General features: G+C 38.5%; 1 protein-coding gene across 3 annotated transcripts; it reads left to right on the plus strand.

Annotated features, from left to right (window-relative positions):
* Positions 1 to 56: 56 nt before the first annotated feature.
* Positions 57 to 3,527, plus strand: LOC104453110. Of its 3 annotated transcripts, XM_039316752.1 has the most exons (7): positions 57 to 1,252; positions 1,376 to 1,545; positions 2,316 to 2,424; positions 2,498 to 2,576; positions 2,671 to 2,792; positions 2,898 to 3,182; positions 3,267 to 3,527. In XM_039316752.1, the coding sequence occupies exons 3-7, from the start codon at positions 2,330 to 2,332 to the stop codon at positions 3,322 to 3,324; spliced, it is 639 nt and encodes a 212-aa protein (XP_039172686.1). In that variant the 5' UTR covers positions 57 to 1,252; positions 1,376 to 1,545; positions 2,316 to 2,329; the 3' UTR covers positions 3,325 to 3,527. The 3 variants fall into 3 exon arrangements, with proteins under 3 accessions (XP_039172686.1, XP_039172685.1, XP_039172687.1); XM_039316751.1 differs by having other exon boundaries at positions 57 to 1,545; XM_039316753.1 differs by having other exon boundaries at positions 57 to 1,545; positions 3,270 to 3,527.
* The last annotated feature ends 16,707 nt before the right edge of the window (positions 3,528 to 20,234 follow it).

Below are 20,234 nucleotides of genomic sequence, written 5' to 3' on the forward strand. Positions count from 1 at the left end.
CCTACTATAAATATAGTACTTCCATGCTCTAAGTCTAACAAAAATTTCGGACCAAAGCCCTCTCTCTCTCTCTCTCTCTCTCAGCTGAAGAATCACCAGGAGAGTATACTGTCAGAAAAATATTGTTTGGTGTCCTTGTTCTGTCTGCTACCTTCTTCATGAGTTTTTCAGTTCTTGTGGCAGTCCCTAGTTACGCCATTTTACTCCTCTTTGACTGCTATCCAATGTGATTGGCGATGTTTTACAGACAACTTCCACGGATTTTAGAGCAACTTGCCATCTTTTCATTTTTTTTTCTGCATCTATTATGGATGATAATTGTCACATAGGGAATATGTAGTCTCAACCTCTTTAATAAGCACCTCTTTTTGATGGTTTAGGACATAATTAACCAGCTAGGGGAAGTTGTAAGTGAACTTTTTGTCCTAGTACGAAGTTTCATTTTCATCGATGTACTGCACAATTCTTTCACTTTAGTCCATGTCTTAACTTTTTTCTACTAGATTTTCTCTCCTACCTACTGATTCGCTGCCTTAGTTGCCTGTAAAACAAAAGCACGTACTAAGTACAGGGACTAAGTAGCAAAACACCCGTTGAGTGACTAAAATGAAAAGAACGTGTAGCACAGGGATGAAAACATTGCACTTCTCGTACACTTCTTGTACCTCTTCGTTCTTTCTTTTTTCCCTTCTCTCTTTCCCTGAATGATTAGTAGTATGGAAAGAATAAAAACTAGCTTTTTATGGAAAAAAATGAAAAAGAAGTACTGCCATTAGGAAAGGAGTCAAGTTTACCAACTCCAACAGTCGTCATTGAAGTTCACCTTAGTCAAAGTTGGCAATTTCACGAGGACTGCTGACACATTTCCATGCACGAAAATCATCAAAATGCTTCCGTCACGCGAGAAAGCTTGAATACCTTGCACAAATAATGTTACCATGTTATGCACGAATATCACCATTCTTTTTGCCCCTAGAAAATCACTCTATCCTGAAGAACCAGTCCTCCAATTTTTCTCAAAGAGATCAGAAACCCCTTTAATTGCCTCCTTTCATTTTACTAGAATCGAATTGTTACGTCATAGAAAGAACTCAGCAGTTTGGCATACACGTAGCGCCAACATATGATTTGATATGAGTCCTTGTTCAGCATTACCAATCAAAAATATGATTGTGATAGCAGGTTTATGTTGGTTTTTGTTTTAGGATGCACCCTTTGGGTCTGAAGACAGCCGTGTCATTCCCCTTTCCTAGTAAGAATAGGGACATGACAATGATCGTTTTCTTTATAGTTCCATCGAGTATTTATGGTGTACCTCTGCTTCTGATCTTAACGCAACATCTTCTTATGTCTCTTTGTCCCTCTTTTCGAGTAGAAAATTTGTTGTGGTTAGCCTCTCAGAGAAATCAGCAGATGAGAAGGCTGCTGATACAGCTGCTTCACCAAAGGCGACACAGGTGAGCTTCACAACACATGATGCCTCGACGGAGAAGTCATCAAATGTTCTGTTGGGAAATATATCAAACGCTTACCCCGTCTATTCATGTAATTCCCTTGCAGCTTATTTAAGTTCTCATTTCTTGCCTGCTTATTGTATCTTCAGCATTTGCTTGATGCAGAATAAATCATCAATGCAGTGTACTTTCGAACTGACACAAGGATGACTTCATGCGTCTCATGTGAAATAAAGTGCAAGTTATGTCTTGAGTTTGAGCTTTTTAAAAATCTGATCCAGATAAGTTTTTAAGTTTAAGTAGGTTTCGTAATTTGGATCCATATATTATATATACAAGAAGTGATTTTTGGATTTTGCCCAGCAGTGAGCCGCAGAGCTTTTGGCCATAACAATCACTTGTGCGGCGGGTTCCATGAATTATATCTTAAAGAAATTGCAAGTATTTTGAAAGATTCTATAAGAAAATGTGGTCATAATCTTTGATCTATAGTGGAGTAGGTGACATTAATTTCAGTGTGAGAATTATTTGTCTGTTCTATTTATCACTGTGTTCGATCTCGTCTTTTCGCAGCACATTTCACCTTCAAGTAAAAATAGCTAGGCCTCATATAGTTTTTTTTTTTTTTTTTTTTTTTTTTTTTTTCTGTCTGTCGCGATTCGCGACATCAATCCTTAAATTGTATGGTCCAAAGAAATACAACTTTATGACCATTTAGAAAATTTTTGCAAATTTATGGAAAAAGCTAATTTTGCATGGCCTCGTTATCTCAAAATTAGCATATTTCCAATGTAATCTCTTCCTAACGTAACGAAAGGCAATGCTCACGCTTCTCCATCCCACGAAATCCGCTCCTTTCAGTTGAACGGCAATGCATGCTCAAAGAGGATCACCCAACGAGGAGGCGCCACGTGTCTGCTCACGAAGGTGCAAGGATTTCTTGGCCCTATCCAAGTCGCCACGTGCCCCGGTATCCCTCATTTTTCTCCTTCGTCTATCAATCGGAGCTCTATATAAGGTGGCCGCTGAAAGTTTCTGTTCAGAAGATCACAATCATATCCATTTATCGGAGGAGAGTTCGATTCTGATTTTGACCAGAGAAAAATGGCTTATAGAGCAGCTGTAGGGTCATCTCTCATCTCAATTCCTATTAGCTTCTTCATTGTCAGTGAATGATCTTGGTTTTCTTGATGTGTAAATGATCTTGTGGCTCTAGGGCTATTGGCGATCGATGCTGAGCCGAGCGGGGGCGAGCCACCGGTCGTTCGCAACGGCCACCAAACCCAAGATGTTCGCTGCGACCGCCGGTGCCACACACTCCGATCACCACCACGAGAGGTTTGCTCGATCGACTCGATTCTTGAAATTGTCTTGCGCATGAGAGGAACGTGAACAAACAATCCTCATGACTCGCCCGCAGATGCTAATCAACCGTTTGCGCAGGAGCTCGCTGCTGAGGGGCGAGTATGCGCCGGTGGGGATGGTGTTCGCCATGTTGCTGGTGGCGATGACGATAGGGATGCACACGATGAAGCAGCAGCTGGCGCACTCGCCGGGAGTCCGCGTGAGCAAGAAGAAGCGAGAGACGGTGCCGGAAGTGGACGACCCAGACAGTGTGGTCAGGTCGGCCGACAAGTTTCTCAACAAGTCCTTCCTGAGGAAGGTGGCTCACATCCAAGAGAACAAACGCACGCTCCCCGATCCCGTCCGCGCCAACCCTTACACCAAGTACGTCTAGCAATGGTCATCTCTTTCTGTAACGATTTCATAACGAGATGATGAGTTCTGATCTAAGTTTAACTTGATGTCTAGTAGGCCTCGAGAGGCAGAGACGCTGAAAATGGCGGGGGTGAATCCAACACGTCGTTGAAGGAAAGGACCCAACCAGGCACATCTCAACCGTCCATTTATTCACCTTTAGTTCCCAATCTGATCTTGTACATAGAAAGCATTTTTGCCATTTATCTCTACCTCATCTGCTTAGGGTTTGAGCCCTTTGGACAATCCATTTGGAAGGTTGGCCCACGGTGGCTTCAAATTTTGTAGTTTTTGAATAAAAGCATAGCTAATTATTCCGAGGGTTAAATCGCCTCATATCTCGTCTCGACGCGTGTTATGATGCATAATACATTTTGATGATGATCATTTGTGTGTATTGATGATGGAAGGAAGATGGTTAGAGTGATGTGCTGTTAACACTTTGCTATGTATTAGAATAACCCACAATGCGTTGGGTAGAAACTAGGGATGGAATTGAGTCAAACTACTCGCAAGTAATTTGGACTCGACATGATAATTACTTGGCAATGACTTGTTTGATTGCAATTGATTCAAGTCGAGTCGATTCGATCCCAAGTGAAAATATGTATACTCAATTGACCTCTAGCTCAGCACCATAGTATTGGCTTGACTCGCCTTGATAATGTCCCTCATCAGGGACGGTGCTAGGCGGATCATGGGGCGAAAGCGTGGGGATTTTGGTGGGCAAGCAAGACGGGTTAGTCTTAGCCCAAATCCATCTTGCTATAAATTGTTTGAAGTTATGTAGATTTATATGTATACTTAGTTTATGTAACATATTTAAAGTGGCTCTACATTGAATAATCACATTAATTAATTCTCTTATTTTAAATGTTTATGTTTGCTTGATTTGTATCTAATCTGCTATATATATAAAAATGAGGCCGAGTCCATGGGAATGTGGAATTTTTAGAGTGGCACCCATGACAATATAAATAAAATCGATCAAGATAATGTTTTTATGCTCTCCAAACTCTAATATGTTCTAGCATAGATCAATCGGTGGATGATAAGTTACATGAAATTACGTAAACTATTTTCAATGAGTTATTTTGGTGAGAATAAGTGATTTAGTACTTTCATATAATGAATTTCAATTAGCCTTAACACTCCAACTTTTCTTTTTTCTGGTCTCCAATTTGTATTTTTAATTTATTGATTATTTAGGAATCTAGGAGTCCTTATTCAAGATTAAACCTCTTTCGCATATCCGTTTTTAGTATTTTGAAACTTATGATATCTAGGTATGAGCACTTTCAAGATGAAATTCTGGACATTACATTAACAAATCTAATATAATAGCATTTAAAAGTATAATGTGTGTGCTGCTGGGCCTTCACTGTTTTCAAATTTAATAAGGCTTTCTGTGTTTCGAATCTCACAAAATTTCATTCACTAAATTGTTCAAAAATATCTTGATCTATAACATATTTTAATTTCAGATTTTTCTGAGGTGAAATGATTCATACGAAAGCCTATTCTTTTACCATGTGAAAATTGTCTAATGTAGTAAAAACGGTGACCTATTTGTCTTCTCGATTTATTATAAATTCTTTCCTTTGGAATCTAACATGATTCCTTACAAACGTTGTATAGGACATCTATCTCTACAACATACTCAAATTTCAAAATGTTTTATGAAGATTTAAATGTCAAAATAGGTTTTCTTCTGTGGTCATTGAGACTATTCAACGAATGAGATTTTGGGTTGTCTTTTGTGATTTGCTACTCTTTATACAAATGAATTAGGCTTGGATTCCTCGTGAAAATGTTATTTAACGTCTTCTCTACAACATATTAAATTTTTATAATTTTTGGAATCCTTTTGATAAGGTGATGACTTTTATTTCGTAAATTGCTTAAAACCATTTTTCACATTAGAGGGAGAGGAACACATGCCCAAGAAGTAGGTGGCTCTAGGGAGGGCTATGGACCCTCTAATCTCATCAAGCCATCATTGTAAGATCTTAGCATTTATTACACTTAGGTATGTGAATAGTGCGCAATCTTAGTAAAATGACCGAATTACCCTCTCATTCAACTAAGGACAAAGGGCAAGATAGGTAATGAGTAAGGAAATGACGCCTATGTGCTAAAGATGAGGGGAGTGATGTCATCCCCTAGCCTAGTCTAAGCCTAACCTAAACCCATGCACTCAAGTTTGTATCTCCTTATTAATACTTACATTTTTCTTCTTCAAGAAGCTTTATTTTGATTGATTGAGAAATGTTCTAAGAGATTGGATGGGATGGGCATTAATGGCAAGATTTCTTCATCTTTCTCTCTCTCCTCTCATTCTATTTGGTTCCTCTCATTCTATTTGGTTCCCACAGTAATTCTCTCTCTCTCTCTCTTCTCTCAATTTCTCTTATTTTCTCTCACTTTTTCCCTCTCCCTGCCCTTTGGACGAATTTCCCTCATCCTCTTCCTCATTTCATGCTCATTTCTCTCTCAATTTCCTCTCTAGACACACCGAAAACGGACTACCACAACCGCCACCCTTAAATCGCCCTTCACACCATCGTTTCTATTGTTGAGTTAGAGCTTTAAAGCCGAGGAAACTGTTGTCCAGCCTCTCACAGCAGCCCTCTCTCTCTTTGTCTCTCTTTATTCGTGGTTTGGACACCGCTAGCCTAGGGGAAGCCATCCGCTGTCAAGTCGCCCTCATAGCGCCGCCGGAGACGCTGTCCAGCCCACTCAGTGAGTTGTGGAGGCATGACAAACAGCTCACAGTCGCTATCCAGCCTTGCCACTCCTCCCCCCGATGCTTTTTGAAGCTTGGACTTGGGTGTGAGTGGCTTTCTAGCCCTTAATTAGGGTTGTTGTTGCATTTTGAAAGTAGTTTAGGATAATATTAAGGTTAAATGGTGCTTTGTTGATGTGATAAGTGATCATTGGGTTTTGATAGGTTATCTTGATATGTTATCGAGTTTTGGACGCTAGGTTATCAAACTTTGGATGATAAGTTGTCAAGTTTTGGATGATAAGTTAGTGAGATTTGAGTGATAGTTTATTGAGTTTTCGATAGGTTATCATGTTTAAGGCGATAAGTTATCGATTTTTACCAATAGGTTATTACTTCTTAGTTTGATAAGTTACATGATAAGTAGTTATGCAATAAGTTATTAAGTTATGACAAGTGAATTGTGACATGTTCTTATATTATGCCATAATAGGATGATAGACTATTATCGGTGATATGTGTCTTATGAAGTGACATCATGATAAGGCATGTTATTGAAATATGTTATGGTATTATGATATGTTATATAAATAAAAGATGAGTTATTGGATAGATTATGATGGCAATGTATTATATGTGTTCATTGAAAGTAGTCGTCATACATATGTTATGTTCATAGTCTATGGTCGATGTGTGAGAAAACCCCGAGCCTTCGAGACAAGATATACGATGATTCTTGGACGTGCAAGGAAGCATGTCGGATCATGTCTCTCTCTTGGGATCGATGATATTGAGACTTATGGTTCCCGAACCAAGTCTAGTACTAGATCGATGATCACGTCACAATGGGTCAATCCTTTCTTAGTCTCGGTGCGATACTAAGATATATCATTCGGCAAAGATCTCTTCAAGTGCTATAACTTGACACAAAGGGACACTTAAGTGCCATAACTTACGAAAGGTACACTTAAGTGCCACATTTTAAGAAAAGTGGGACATTCGAGTGCCACCTCCGGTGAAACTAGCCGGAAATCATACATGGCAATTAAATATTAATATTTCTTGCCAAGGTGGCTCACCGGAGAGCTAACACAGTTCTAATTCACCAAAAATGACGTTGTTTTAACATAATTTGAATTTTAATATAATATAAACATTAATTAAATTTAAATTTTTAAAATAATAATATAATTTATATTTATTTAAAATAATTTTTAAAAAATAAAGATGAGAAGGAGGAAGGTAGCCCCGCCGCCTCCCCGTTGTCACCGGAAGGTGGGGGAGCGTCGGACACATCAACGTTTTGGTGGGATTTTGGCCAAATTAGCACTCAAGTGATCCATTTTGCTCCAATTTTGGCACTTAAATGTACATTTCGTAAGTTATGCCACTTAAGTGTCCATTTCTACCAAATTGTGGCACTCCAAGGGTGTGCGTCTCCATATCGTTCCCTAGCTAAGTCTAGTACTAGGTCGGTAATCATGTCACAATGGATAGATTTTTTCTTGACCTCGGTGCAATATAAAAGCATATCGTTTTTTATTTGGATTGGACTAAGGCCAGTGCTCAATGTAATGTGTCAAACTATGGACTCTCGTTTTGTGCTTGGCATATTTTATTGATGTACTTTCAATAGATTATGTGACACACTCTGTTTGGCATGCCTTTAAAGTATTGATACTTAGCTAATGAGAAAGATAACAATGGGTGTGAGTGATGAGGTGCTCGTGTGATCATATAAAGACCCTGATGCATTTTACGTAGGGTGTGAATCCGTTTTGATGCATTTTACGTGGGTTGATACCTAATTAAGTTCGAATGTCCCTAAGTTAACAAAATGTCATTTGCGAATGGATTTCGGAACGAAGCTCCTTACAGGAATGTCGTCTTGATGCGTTTATGAGGGATGACGCCATACTCGATAGGGTGAGATGATGCGCGATTATGTCGGATGACTACGAACCTTCGGGTTGGCCTTAGGCCCTAAGTGTCACGACCCGATCCTTCGAGCGCGTGTCCATCCGTCCATTGTCACGCCCCGAACCTCGAGTGCACGTACAACCCTTGATGGTCGATAGAATTTTGCGACATTCCCGGGACTCGTCGCCGACTCTTTCATTTTAAATGTGCATGCGGAAGCAAATAAATAATTTCCCCAACAACAACAAGATGGGATAGAAAAGTAAGATTCAAATCAAAAACCTTTTCAAATCATGTCAACACACTATATATCCACTTACAGCTCTTCATATCTGAAAAGCCATGTCACCCTTATATAATACCGGGATATCTATACTAAAAACAATCAATCGCATACAAACATGGGGGTTTATAAAACAATACAGATGCACATCTTCCTCATCAATCACATCATCTCCAGCCATTGCCAAGCACATTATCGATTCATGCGTGTGTGCATAAACGATGTAATTCACTCATGCATATGATTAATGCATATAACAATTTCATACATCAATGCATCAATTGATCGAAAGATCCATCGATTAAATGTCATCGAAGACCATCACACGGTCAGGAGACTATTCATTCTCGACTCTTGATCATAGCCCTACAAGCATAATTTATACTTAGTGGAATCACGGCACCACTCGGCAATTTTAGGTGGAATTACCACCCCACCTGGCAAATTTTCTAGACTTAGTGGAATCACGGGCCCACATGGCAATTATCTAGACTTGGTGGCTCACGGCCCCACCTAGCAATTTCTAGACTTGGTGGCATCACAGCCCCACCTTGCTATATGTAGTGGCATCACAGCCCCACTCGGCAAATCTATATGTAGTGGCATCATGGCTGTACTATATGTAGTGGCATCACGGTCCCAATCGACACGATCGATTCGAGTGGGGCCTCGGTGGGCACAACCTTTAACATGTGGTAAATCACGGCCCAACATGGCACAACCATATTTCGGCGGTTTCCTAAATCCACTCATAACCTTTCACGATCAAATTCCGATTGAATACCGACACTAATCAATCTTGGGATAAATCCCCACATAAACGTCAATTCACTCAATCCAATCAATCAATCGATTTGAACTGGTCCTACAAACCAAATACGGTGCCAAAAGCCGACACCGGTTATTTTCAAGTTAAATACCAAAACTTCTCCAATTTCACTCAATTCTACACTCATCACTCAATTTACTTCATAAAATCAACACACATGAATTTTAGACATTTTTTGCATTCTGGATGAACAGTGCTCATGAACAGTGTGTGTGAACAGTAATTTGTGAATAGTGTCACATGAACAATAATTTCTAGAATTCACTAAATAATAAATTATATTTAGAAATCATTAAAACAATGATTAAATTAAGGAAACCAATCAATTAAGATAAACATGCTTAATTAACCATATAAGCATCATTAAGCTAATAAAGTAAAATTAAGCTAAACCAATCTAATCCATCCATCTAACCACATATCTTAGGGCTAATACAAATTAACTAAATAATCTAAATTAGAATTAAATCTAACTAAATCAACCTAAGCAAGTTTAGGCACTAATCAAAGGATTATGAGCTAAACTCACTTGTTAAGCGGGCCGGAGACACCGATGCGGTGGTGACGACGGAGGAGACGCTCCAAGACCTCGACAATGATGATCCAAGGTGGTCCCAAGCTCAACATAGCAACCACAGCTCGGACTCCCACTGAAAACACTGAAAAACAGCCTTACCGGAGGAGAAACTGAGTTGAACGGCTTGGCTGGAGCTCCGGTGAGGGGTTTGGCCGGCAACCAGTGGCTCCCAAGGGTCTTAGGGATCTTGTGGGTGGTTGGGATGGGCGGAGGAAGGACCAGAATGGGAGAAAAATGGCCGAAAACGCGAAACAATGCAAGCTGCAGGCAAACCACGAACCTCGCGATCAGTTCCTTCACGGCGGTGCCGGGCCGGACGATGGCTCCGTTCGGCATGAAATCAGGCCCATTTGAACTGTTTGGATGTGCTGAAGAGAAGGGTGGGTGTTTTGTGAGTTGATTCGCACGGGAAGACCACTTGTGACTCAATTCTTTACCAAAGGGGCTGGAGCCGGAGGAGAGGGAAAACGAGGGAGAGAAAGCTTCGTTCGAGATGGGGATCGAATGAGGGAGAGAGAAGGTGATGGGAGGTTTGTTGCACTCCTCATTGCCATTAAATGGCCACTTCAATTCCCCATGCAAGATGACATCACATTCTCTCTCTTTAGCCTTTTCTCCCTACAACTAAAGGTATTTTGGTCATTTCACATTGCCTAATTACCCTCTTTGGGCTAAAATTGGTTGATGAGCCCAAAATTGGGCTTGGCCATGAATAGGAATGGGCTTAGAAATTGGTTGGGCTTGAAATGGCCAAGAATTGGCCCATGGGCTTAAAAGATGAATAGTGGATTGGGCCCAATGAGCTCACTTGCTTGCTTTGGGCCCATCATGGGCTGTCCCACCTTGGGCCTAAGGCCCACATTGGCTTGGCTTGGCCCACGTCTTCACGGGCTTGCTTCCTCTGTTCGAAAATCCCTTTTTCAATTGCTCGACTTAACTGGCGATGTCGACTGTTTTAAGTAGCTTCATCCAAAGTCCGTCTCGAACATTCTCGATAAAGAAATCCAATCCTAAGTTCTCTTGCCATCTCAATTTCGCCTTAAATGACATTTTGGAAGAAAATAACGGGTGGCTTTAAGGATTCCTAAGTTCAAGTCTGCACTAAATTACGGAAAGATTCACAAATCATAGGACTTACCTTTACCTCTATAGGATCCTCACGTAAGTCTCATGGTTCGTTTTCCTAAGTCGAGTCCTTTAGTCGCACGAGTTCCGTTCTTATTAGCCTTTCCCCTCAAGGTTATATGAATAATCATCGAGTGAATCACCTCAACAAATCAAATCATTCATTCACTAGGCTCGAACAGGAGGTCACATCCATCGATAAAATAGCGACGTCCGGTTCCATGTCTTTCATTCAAAACCATCACTCGGCAAATAAATAATTTTTCTAACAACAATTTATAAAGTCCGATCATATTAAGGATTGCTCACTCTAAGTTGAAAATAGATAGTATAAATCGCACTAAATTGATAAATAGTATATTGATCTCGCTAAGCTGACATATCAAACCATCAAATTGATATAGTATACTAATAATGCTCACCAGAAGCTGCTGAGGTATATTACTCTCGCTAAGCTGGCATATCAAACCATCGGGTTGATATAGTATACCCATGATGCTTACTCTAAGTTGATAAAGTATACTTTTTTCGCTAAGCTAATATATCAAGGCCCATAGGCTAATATAGTATATTGTTCTCACCATCTGAGAATGTCACCATTTTTATCCTTTCTGATAAAAATAATTGTGTGTGGGTATACGATTAGCCTTAGCCAAAATACAATATTTTCTTTTCAAATTCCACTCATTTCAATAGTCCTTAAACACATTTTTGGCGTTATAAACTGATGTCCGATATTTTCTAATTAATTACTGAAAATATAAAATTTTGGGATAAATACCCCAAAATTGCAATACATATTCAAATTGCACAAAATAACAGTCAAATAAATAAATCAATCACACCATTGCAATTAGCACAAAATTTCGGTAACCAACTATTCCGGTATAATTTCCAAAAATAAAAATTAAAAATAAAAATTAATTATTAAATACCAATAATGCACACTTAGGCCAGAAAAGCCTAATTAAAAGCCGAGACGGTCCCGAAAAATTTTCGAACCTATCTAAATAAATATTACAGCTTATCTATTTGCTAATTGTACTAATCTAACCACCTAACATGCAATAACAGTTAATTAAATCACTAATCCGTTCTAACTAACCACCTAATCCTAGCTTAACTTAAACTAATCAACCATTAAGCATCATTAACTTACTAAGCATGGATTAGTGAGTTAAACTCACTTAATTAATGAATCGATTGAACCAAAATGACGGCGAGGCAGAGAGGATCGATAAGCTCCAAAGCGGGTGTGCCTTTTGAGGTCCTAAAGGGCACCAAAGTGGGCCAAACAGTGCAGGGGAGACCCACGGCTTTGGTTTCTATTCAGAGGCTAAGAGAGCTGGATGGTTGGCTTGAAGTAGCGAGGCTGGACAGCGGGGACCACAGCAACTTGGATGGGCGTGCAGGTGGGCAGACGGCAGCTTCGGCAACCATGACGGCGATGTACATCGGTCTGGCGACTCCGGATAGCTGTGAGTAGGAGTCAAACGAGTGGCTGGAGATGTGCAGGCAAGCAGGAGGCTTGGCTGGCATGCGGGTGGCACGACAGTGGCTCCGAGCTTTGGCGAACTGCTCGAACGGCCAAGGGAGAAGGGGCTATAGTTTTTCTAGTTTTGCTAGGCTTTAGGGGCTAAAAATGGAGGGGAGTGGTCGACGGTGAGGGAAGGAAAGAGGGGGAACCGGTTGGCTAAGGAGGGGGCCACCTTGGTCTCCTCTATCCTCTTTGGTCCCATTGACTTGGTCCCATCATGCTAGCTGGTTTTCCCTGCAATTTCCAGCCTTAAAGCTTCCTCTAGAAGCTCTTGAGAAGGTCCAAAGGTTGAAGGCAAGGGGGGGCTACGAATTTGCACAAGATTTCCCTCAAATTGAACCAAAATCTCACTTGAATTAAATCAATTTGGCTCCCATAAATTCAACCATCGAGTCCTCAATTGAATTGGCATTTTTCCTTGCCAATAGATCCTACTTGCATCCCAATTTCGCAATAAAAAACAGTCTTATGAATTTTTCGGTCAAAAATGGCCCTATCTTGATTTTTCGCCAAAAATCTCGTTTTGTAGAAAAATTTTCGAAGGATGAGTTGACGTTTCTAAAATGATTTGTGACATGATAGAACTTTCAATTTCTGAAATCAAAGCGGTTAATTTTAATCTGGCGCAGTTTTAGCGTGACTTAGGCAACCGGGTAGCTTTAAAATTTTTTTAGTGTAAATGACATGTGGTCGATTTTTTTCGAGTCACAATAAACCTCTTCAATACAGTGGTGACTCTCAATGATCGTGAAAATCTCGAGGTTTTGAATACGGACATAGGGTACCAATTGAAAAAAAAAATTAGTCTAGTGTCAATTGACAATAATTTTGCAATTTAGTGGAATCACCCATGTTTAGCCACACATATCTTAGTCGAACCGACCTATCTATGATCTTTATTCGATCTTTACTGTGCCATAATGATCTCGGCAGATGAACACGGTTGAGCAGTCGATTTTTGGTCAAATTCCAAGTCTATTGCATTAAAAATTAACTACTCTCTAGAATGATTAGTTATCTAAGGAATGAACAAGCACTATAGACACGTTGATGAAAGGCCCGATTTATCTAATTGAAAATAGAATTGAAATTCCAGGATGTCACACTGAGCGGCCGTAATAATCTCAAAGCATGGTCTCAAGGGTTGGCATCTTGCCCGGGGAAAAGGCTAATCTAGTACCAGACCAATGATTTGAGCGATACGTCCCAGGTTTTTTTTTTTCAAGTGTGGAAACTCCAAGGCCCGAAGTAGTAGGATTGATTCTCATAATAACAAAAGTGAAATATATTGAAATTTTTTGTGAAAATTCTCGTATCGAAAAAAAATGTTTGATAGCAAGTTGATCGGTTAATTCAATAAGAAATGGTAATTAGCACTCAATTTAATTGGTACCATCCAACCGAATCCAATTCTATTTACTTATTCAATTTCAATGAGTGAATTCTCAAGTTCAACCAACCTAAAATATCAAGATCAAGTGGATGAATAAAAATAACATGGTAGTATGGGATGCCATCCGTTTCTCGAGACGCCACATGTGTAAAGTGTATGAGTGATGAACCCATATTTTGAGAAGTGATGCTAGAGTCAGCACATGTGTGACCTGCGATCGATATATGAGCAGTTCTAGATTATAATATGTTGCATGCTCTCATGTCTAACTCATGAATATGGAAAGTGTTATAAGAATTGCTTATGTGCTTTGTTATGATGGCTTAAGAAGGTAAGATGATCATTCATGTTTATAATTAGGGCAAAGCACGAGATGCTTTGCTATTGATCCGCCATCGATGGATAACCTACATGTTTAGGATGTTTTCGAGGTGAATGGCTTCTCTACACGAGGTCTAGGGTGTTCACTCACTAAGTTTATCTCACTTCTCGTTGCTTAACCTTTTTAGGCCTTAATCATGACTATTCGAGCTCGAGCCAAAGTACTTTGAGATGGACGCGTGCTAGATGCGTAGGGGATACCACTTTATGAGCTCATTCTCGTAAAATAGAGGTACTAGGTTAACCCCAACACCGATACTTGGACAAGTATGAAGGAATCCACTACGTGAACATGTAAATGGCTAAGCTTTTGATGTAAGGAAAGATTATATTTGATGGTAGAAGCATATATATAAAAGTGTGTTCTGATGTATGCCTTATACTATCCATATTGTTTGTTAATGGTTAGTAGATGTTTATTTTGCTTCCGCTTAAGTATAATCAAAAGATAAAATGAATAGGTTGGCGACGCATTTTGAGACGTCGCAAGCAAATGAACTAAGTGAAAAGTGATGGCGCGGGTTGTCGCGAGCCAAGAGTAGGGCAGGGCGTGACAATAACATTGTAAGCACTAGCCAAAAAGGATGACAAGTCTAATCCAACAAGAAGAGTATAACAAGTTTGATCCAACAATGAGCATATGAACAGCAGAATCAAAATGGTTGCACTCGAATTTGGCAAACACACTTCAGTATTGATTTAGTTTCATACAGGACTCATGTGCAAGGATGGACAATGACTAACTTACCACCGATTAAACGAGGACCGAAATTCTTTACAATCTCAAAGCATGAATAGCAACCAAAGAAGATTTAGCTTAATGATACTCACTTATTTACTCTTCACTCATTTACAAACATAAATGCACAAGTACTCACCAAACACCCCACTGCCCTCTCTTTTTATTCTATCCTCATACATTTTAATGTCAGTTCGTGGCATAGACGTAATCCATCTAAGGTAAGACCTTCTAGGCTCTCGATAGATTCAAGAGTAAGGCATCTCTCCTCTTTACCCCGGTCAGAATTCACCAGTCCATGTATTTTGCACGACAAACGGTTCTACCTTCCTGACAAAATCACATTATAATACAAGCCAATAGGTGCATCTGCCGCTTGAGAAATTTGCTATTCTATCGTATCAATATGAAAGCTTCCCTGGCCACTATCACGAATAGCAATCAGCGCAATTGAAAAATCCTTAGCCCACGTGACAGCTCAATTCACGAGATTTTTTACTCCCCGCTTTTTTTTTCCAGGGAGATCTGCGCCTTTGGGCTTGAGAGGAGCCCCAAATGACCCAAACAGGGCAAACTATTTTTAATAAAAAAATATATTACAATATTAAATATAAAGCGTAAATAATAGAAAATACATTATTAATACTAAAAACACTTTAATAAATTCATAATTAAGTTAAAGTAAACATGTAAAAAAAAAAGTGATTTTTACGATGACCGATCTATTTTACTCTTAAAAAAGAAAAAGAAAAAGTAAAGCATGTAAAAAAAGTGATTTTAGACCGGGCCCAATGGGTTCGGTCCGGTTCGGGTCAACCGGGACCGATCGATAAAAATACAAATGACCATTGTGCAACTAAACTATAAATATCAATATATATTTAGCAAATTTAAGATGACACAATAATAGAAATTTGGCCTGGTCTAACCACTCATCGAGATATGGGACAAGATGAAAAGTTCTTGTAATCATTTATCTTTAATATTCATAACATCATATGCAAAAGCGTTTTCCTGCATTTGATCATATAGAGTCCACTCAACCAAAAAATGAGCTTCACATCACTTGACTAGCAAATCACCGTAGCAACTGGTACTACTCTACTCTTCAAAACTTCTACCATTTGACACAAATTGAAAAGCAAAGTGCAGCTGAAATTCATTAGTAAAATACAATTAAACCATAAAAGTTCAAAATACTTAATATAAACCATGAATATATAACTTTACATCTTGTTAATTCACTTGAACTTTTAAACACTTGAAAACAAAACAAATGACACTTAATTAATACTCAACAAAAGTTTTAAATTGAAATTAGTATTAGTACTATTGATAGAACATTTCAATATAATATAATATAACAGACATTTTACTTAGGTTTAAATATATAAGAGAATTATAAATAATATAATATAATATAATATAATATAATATATAATAAAACAGGCAACCCGCAGTGTTGGTCCTGGAATTCCAGGACCGACCCAGTCCCCTTGGGGAACCGGAGTTTGCTGTCCGGGGTTGGCCAGGGGTTTTTTATTTAATTCGGCCTAGACAGAAGTTCCATAGACTAGTCGATTGTTACGTAATTTTTCGATCAGATTGTTACATAATTTATTTATTTTTGTCATAGAATTGCTATGTAATTGACGGGGTATAGAATGACTCCTTTTTCTATTGGGGGTTAGGTAATGGTCGTCCGCATACATGACGCATTTGATGGAATGTTGAGTCTTCGCTAATTTTCAATTTCCTAGGAGTGTAAAACAACGGTCAAAATCTAATGCTTCTTTCTTAAGGCAAGAGAAACAATATCATCATATGAATTGACCGAGACAAGAAATCAACATGGGGTGTCCCAACTTTTTAGAAAAGAGAATTACTCTTCGAAACCAAATCAATCACTCTTGGAAATCTAATTTTATATTTGCAAAAGACGATAATGTCATAGAATTGCTATGTAATTGACGGGGTATAGAATGACTCCTTTTTCTATTGGGGTTAGGTAATGGTTGTCGCATACATGACGCATTTGTGGAATGTTGAGTCTTCGCTAATTTTCAATTTCCTAGGAGTGTAAAACAACGGTCAAAATCTAATGCTTCTTTCTTAAGGCAAGAGAAACAATATCATCATATGAATTGACCGAGACAAGAAATCAACATGGGGTGTCCCAACTTTTTAGAAAAGAGAATTACTCTTGAAACCAAATCAATCACTCTTGGAAATCTAATTTTATATTTGCAAAAGACGATAATGTCATAGAATTGCTATGTAATTGACGGGGTATAGAATGACTCCTTTTTCTATTGGGGGTTAGGTAATGGTTGTCAGCATACATGACGGATTTGGTGGAATGTTGAGTCTTCGCTAATTTTCAATTTCCTAGGAGTGTAAAACAACGGTCAAAATCTAATGCTTCTTTCTTAAGGCAAGAGAAACAATATCATCATGTGAATTGACCGAGACAAGAAATCAACATGGGGTGTCCCAACTTTTAGAAAAGAGAATTACTCTTCGAAACCAAATCAATCACTCTTGGAAATCTAATTTTATATTTGCAAAAGACGATAATGTCATAGAATTGCTATGTAATTGACGGGGTATAGAATGACTCCTTTTTCTATTGGGGGTTAGGTAATGGTTGTCAGCATACATGACGGATTTGGTGGAATGTTGAGTCTTCGCTAATTTTCAATTTCCTAGGAGTGTAAAACAACGGTCAAAATCTAATGCTTCTTTCTTAAGGCAAGAGAAACAATATCATCATGTGAATTGACCGAGACAAGAAATCAACATGGGGTGTCCCAACTTTTTAGAAAAGAGAATTACTCTTCGAAACCAAATCAATCACTCTTGGAAATCTAATTTTATATTTGCAAAAGACGATAATGTCAAGAAACTGGATTTTTATCCATGTAATGACTTATTTAGATTACTAGACTGAATCGGTTCGTATATGAAGGGGGTAAATCTCACTAGGTTGAAGTTGTTTAGACACATTTGAGGCGTGCACTCAATATACCTAAGGTTAACTTTAGCACTAAAACTAAAACGACTAGGTCAACAGGGATAATCTTTGCCATATATCTCTAAAGAAGCTAATCCCTTTTGAAGGCTTTCTGGTAACTTAGCCTAAAAGATCATGCAATTTGTTTTTTTTTTTTCAAATTAGACCATGCCATTAAAAACTGCTAAACATAATACCTCACGTTTTTTTATATTGATATGTAAAATCCCACTTGTTATAGTCAGTATTCAACTCATCTCTAATGATCACTAATGTCCGAGTCTCCATCCTTTCTTTCACCACTCATGGACAGTCATCTAACAAGGGTGGTCGAGAGAGTTGGGATAGACCTTTAATGTGACAAGTCGTTCATACAGTTTTCTACATTTTATTATTCATTTACTTGATTAGTCACCATCACCAATGTCTATCTCCATGTCCTTACATCCACTACCACTAGACAAACATTTGAGAATACATAAGATGGCTTTAATTAGGGTAGATGAGAGATATATAAAATAAGAATAGTTGGGGGTGTTGATACTGCGTTTAATCCATCAACTTCTTTGTAGATTATACCTGAATAACAAGCCATATTTAATCATTAATGACAATATCCCATGCCACTTATTATATCATATTTATGAAACTTTCTTAGTGTGTTTGACATTTCCCTTCCTTGTTTTTGTTGTAATAATGAAAACTAGCAAGAAAGTTGATACATGAATGACACTACATGTACTAAGACACTCGAGTTTATTTCATGAAATGATGCGCAGTGGGGTATGTAACTATGTCATCAACACTTGTTTTTTTATTGATGTGTAGTCTTACTTGTTCTAGTTAGCATTCAACTGATCTCTCATGGTCCCTAATGTCCAAGTCTCCATGTCCTTTCTTCCACCACTCATGGTCAGCCATCTAATTAGGGTAGTTGGGGGAGCAAGTCCTTGAAAGAGACAGTTTTCTACATTTTATTATTTGTTTACTTGATCAGTCGCCATCACCAATGTTTATCCTCACGTCCTGTTGTCTAAGTAGCACTGACACGCGATACGACACGCCAACACGTTATTTTTCAAAAATAGAGAAATCCGACACGTTGTGACACATTATATATTAAATAAATATTTTTATTTTTAATTAATTTGATTTAAATTCACAAATAAAAAAAAGAACTTACAATAAATTTACACTAATAATATTAATAAATCTATTCATAGAAAATTTGAAAAAACATATTCATAATTAATGCATATTCATATTTGGGAATATGTTTTTAATATTAACAAAAATTATGAATGACTAACAAAAGAATAGAATCAACTTTATTTAAATAAATTTATGATTTTATATAATAATTAAATTTACAATTATTTAACATTTAATATTTTTATTTTTTGAAATCACTTTTTAACTCGTTTATTTTTTTTTTATAACAAAAATAACTTTACCACCCCCTCCTCATTTCTCTCTCCCCTTGTTCCCCACGCCACCCCCAAAATCCCCCTCGGTTTCTTCCCCTTCTCCCCTCTCTCTCTCCCCCTCCCCTTCCCCCACGCCACCACTTGCTCCCTGCCCCCATCAATCACCCCACCCCATCCCTACTCCCCCGCCCCTCAGTTTCTTCCCTACTCTCCTCTCTCTCTCCCTCTCTCTCCCCCTTCCCTTCCCCCACACCACCACCTTCTCCCTTGCCCCCATCAATCACCTCCATCCATGTTCTTCCCCTGCTCTCTCTCTCCCCCTCCCCTTCCCTCACGCCACCACCTACTCCTCGCCCCATCAATCACCCTCACTGACATAGAGAAAGTCATGCTTGACAAGAATTTCAAAAGATAGTGTTTACTTTGAATAAAGAAGTGCGGATTACAATATTTGAAGCGTCTATTTATAAGAAGGTCACCATCTAGAAAATAACTAAATAATTGAAATCTAATAACAAAATTAAAAAAAAAATATTAATAAACCAGAAAATCTGAAATCTAATAACAAATTAAGAAAAACACGTGAATCAAATATTGTAACATTTGTAATATCGAAGATTATGCAATCCTCTTTGATTTGTGGGACCGCCTGCTCTTATGACGCTCTAATGTTTCCATAAAGGCATTTGCATGTTGTTCTACATTAGTTTTCTCAACTTCAAAAGAATTCGACCCGAGTTATGATTAGGATAAAGAGGAGTATCTGGAGGATGATACTCAAATAGGTCCGCTACGTTGAATGTGGGGAAGATGTTGAGGTCACCAGGAAGATCAACAACATAGGCATTGTCATTGATTTTCTTCATGATTCGACAGGGACCAACTTTCTTGCTTCAGCTTGTTATATGTACCAACTGGAAAGCGTTCCTTGTGGAGGTAGACCATCACTTCATCACCCTCAGCAAATAGTTGAGGAACCGCATTTAACAAATAAAAATTTAGGAGGACATTGCACTTTTGGTCAAAGTTTAGAAATTACATTACACAAATTAAAAATTCGAGGACCACGTTGC

The sequence above is a fragment of the Eucalyptus grandis genome, chromosome 7, assembly GCF_016545825.1.
Source record: "Eucalyptus grandis isolate ANBG69807.140 chromosome 7, ASM1654582v1, whole genome shotgun sequence".
Classification (NCBI taxonomy): domain Eukaryota; kingdom Viridiplantae; phylum Streptophyta; class Magnoliopsida; order Myrtales; family Myrtaceae; genus Eucalyptus; species Eucalyptus grandis.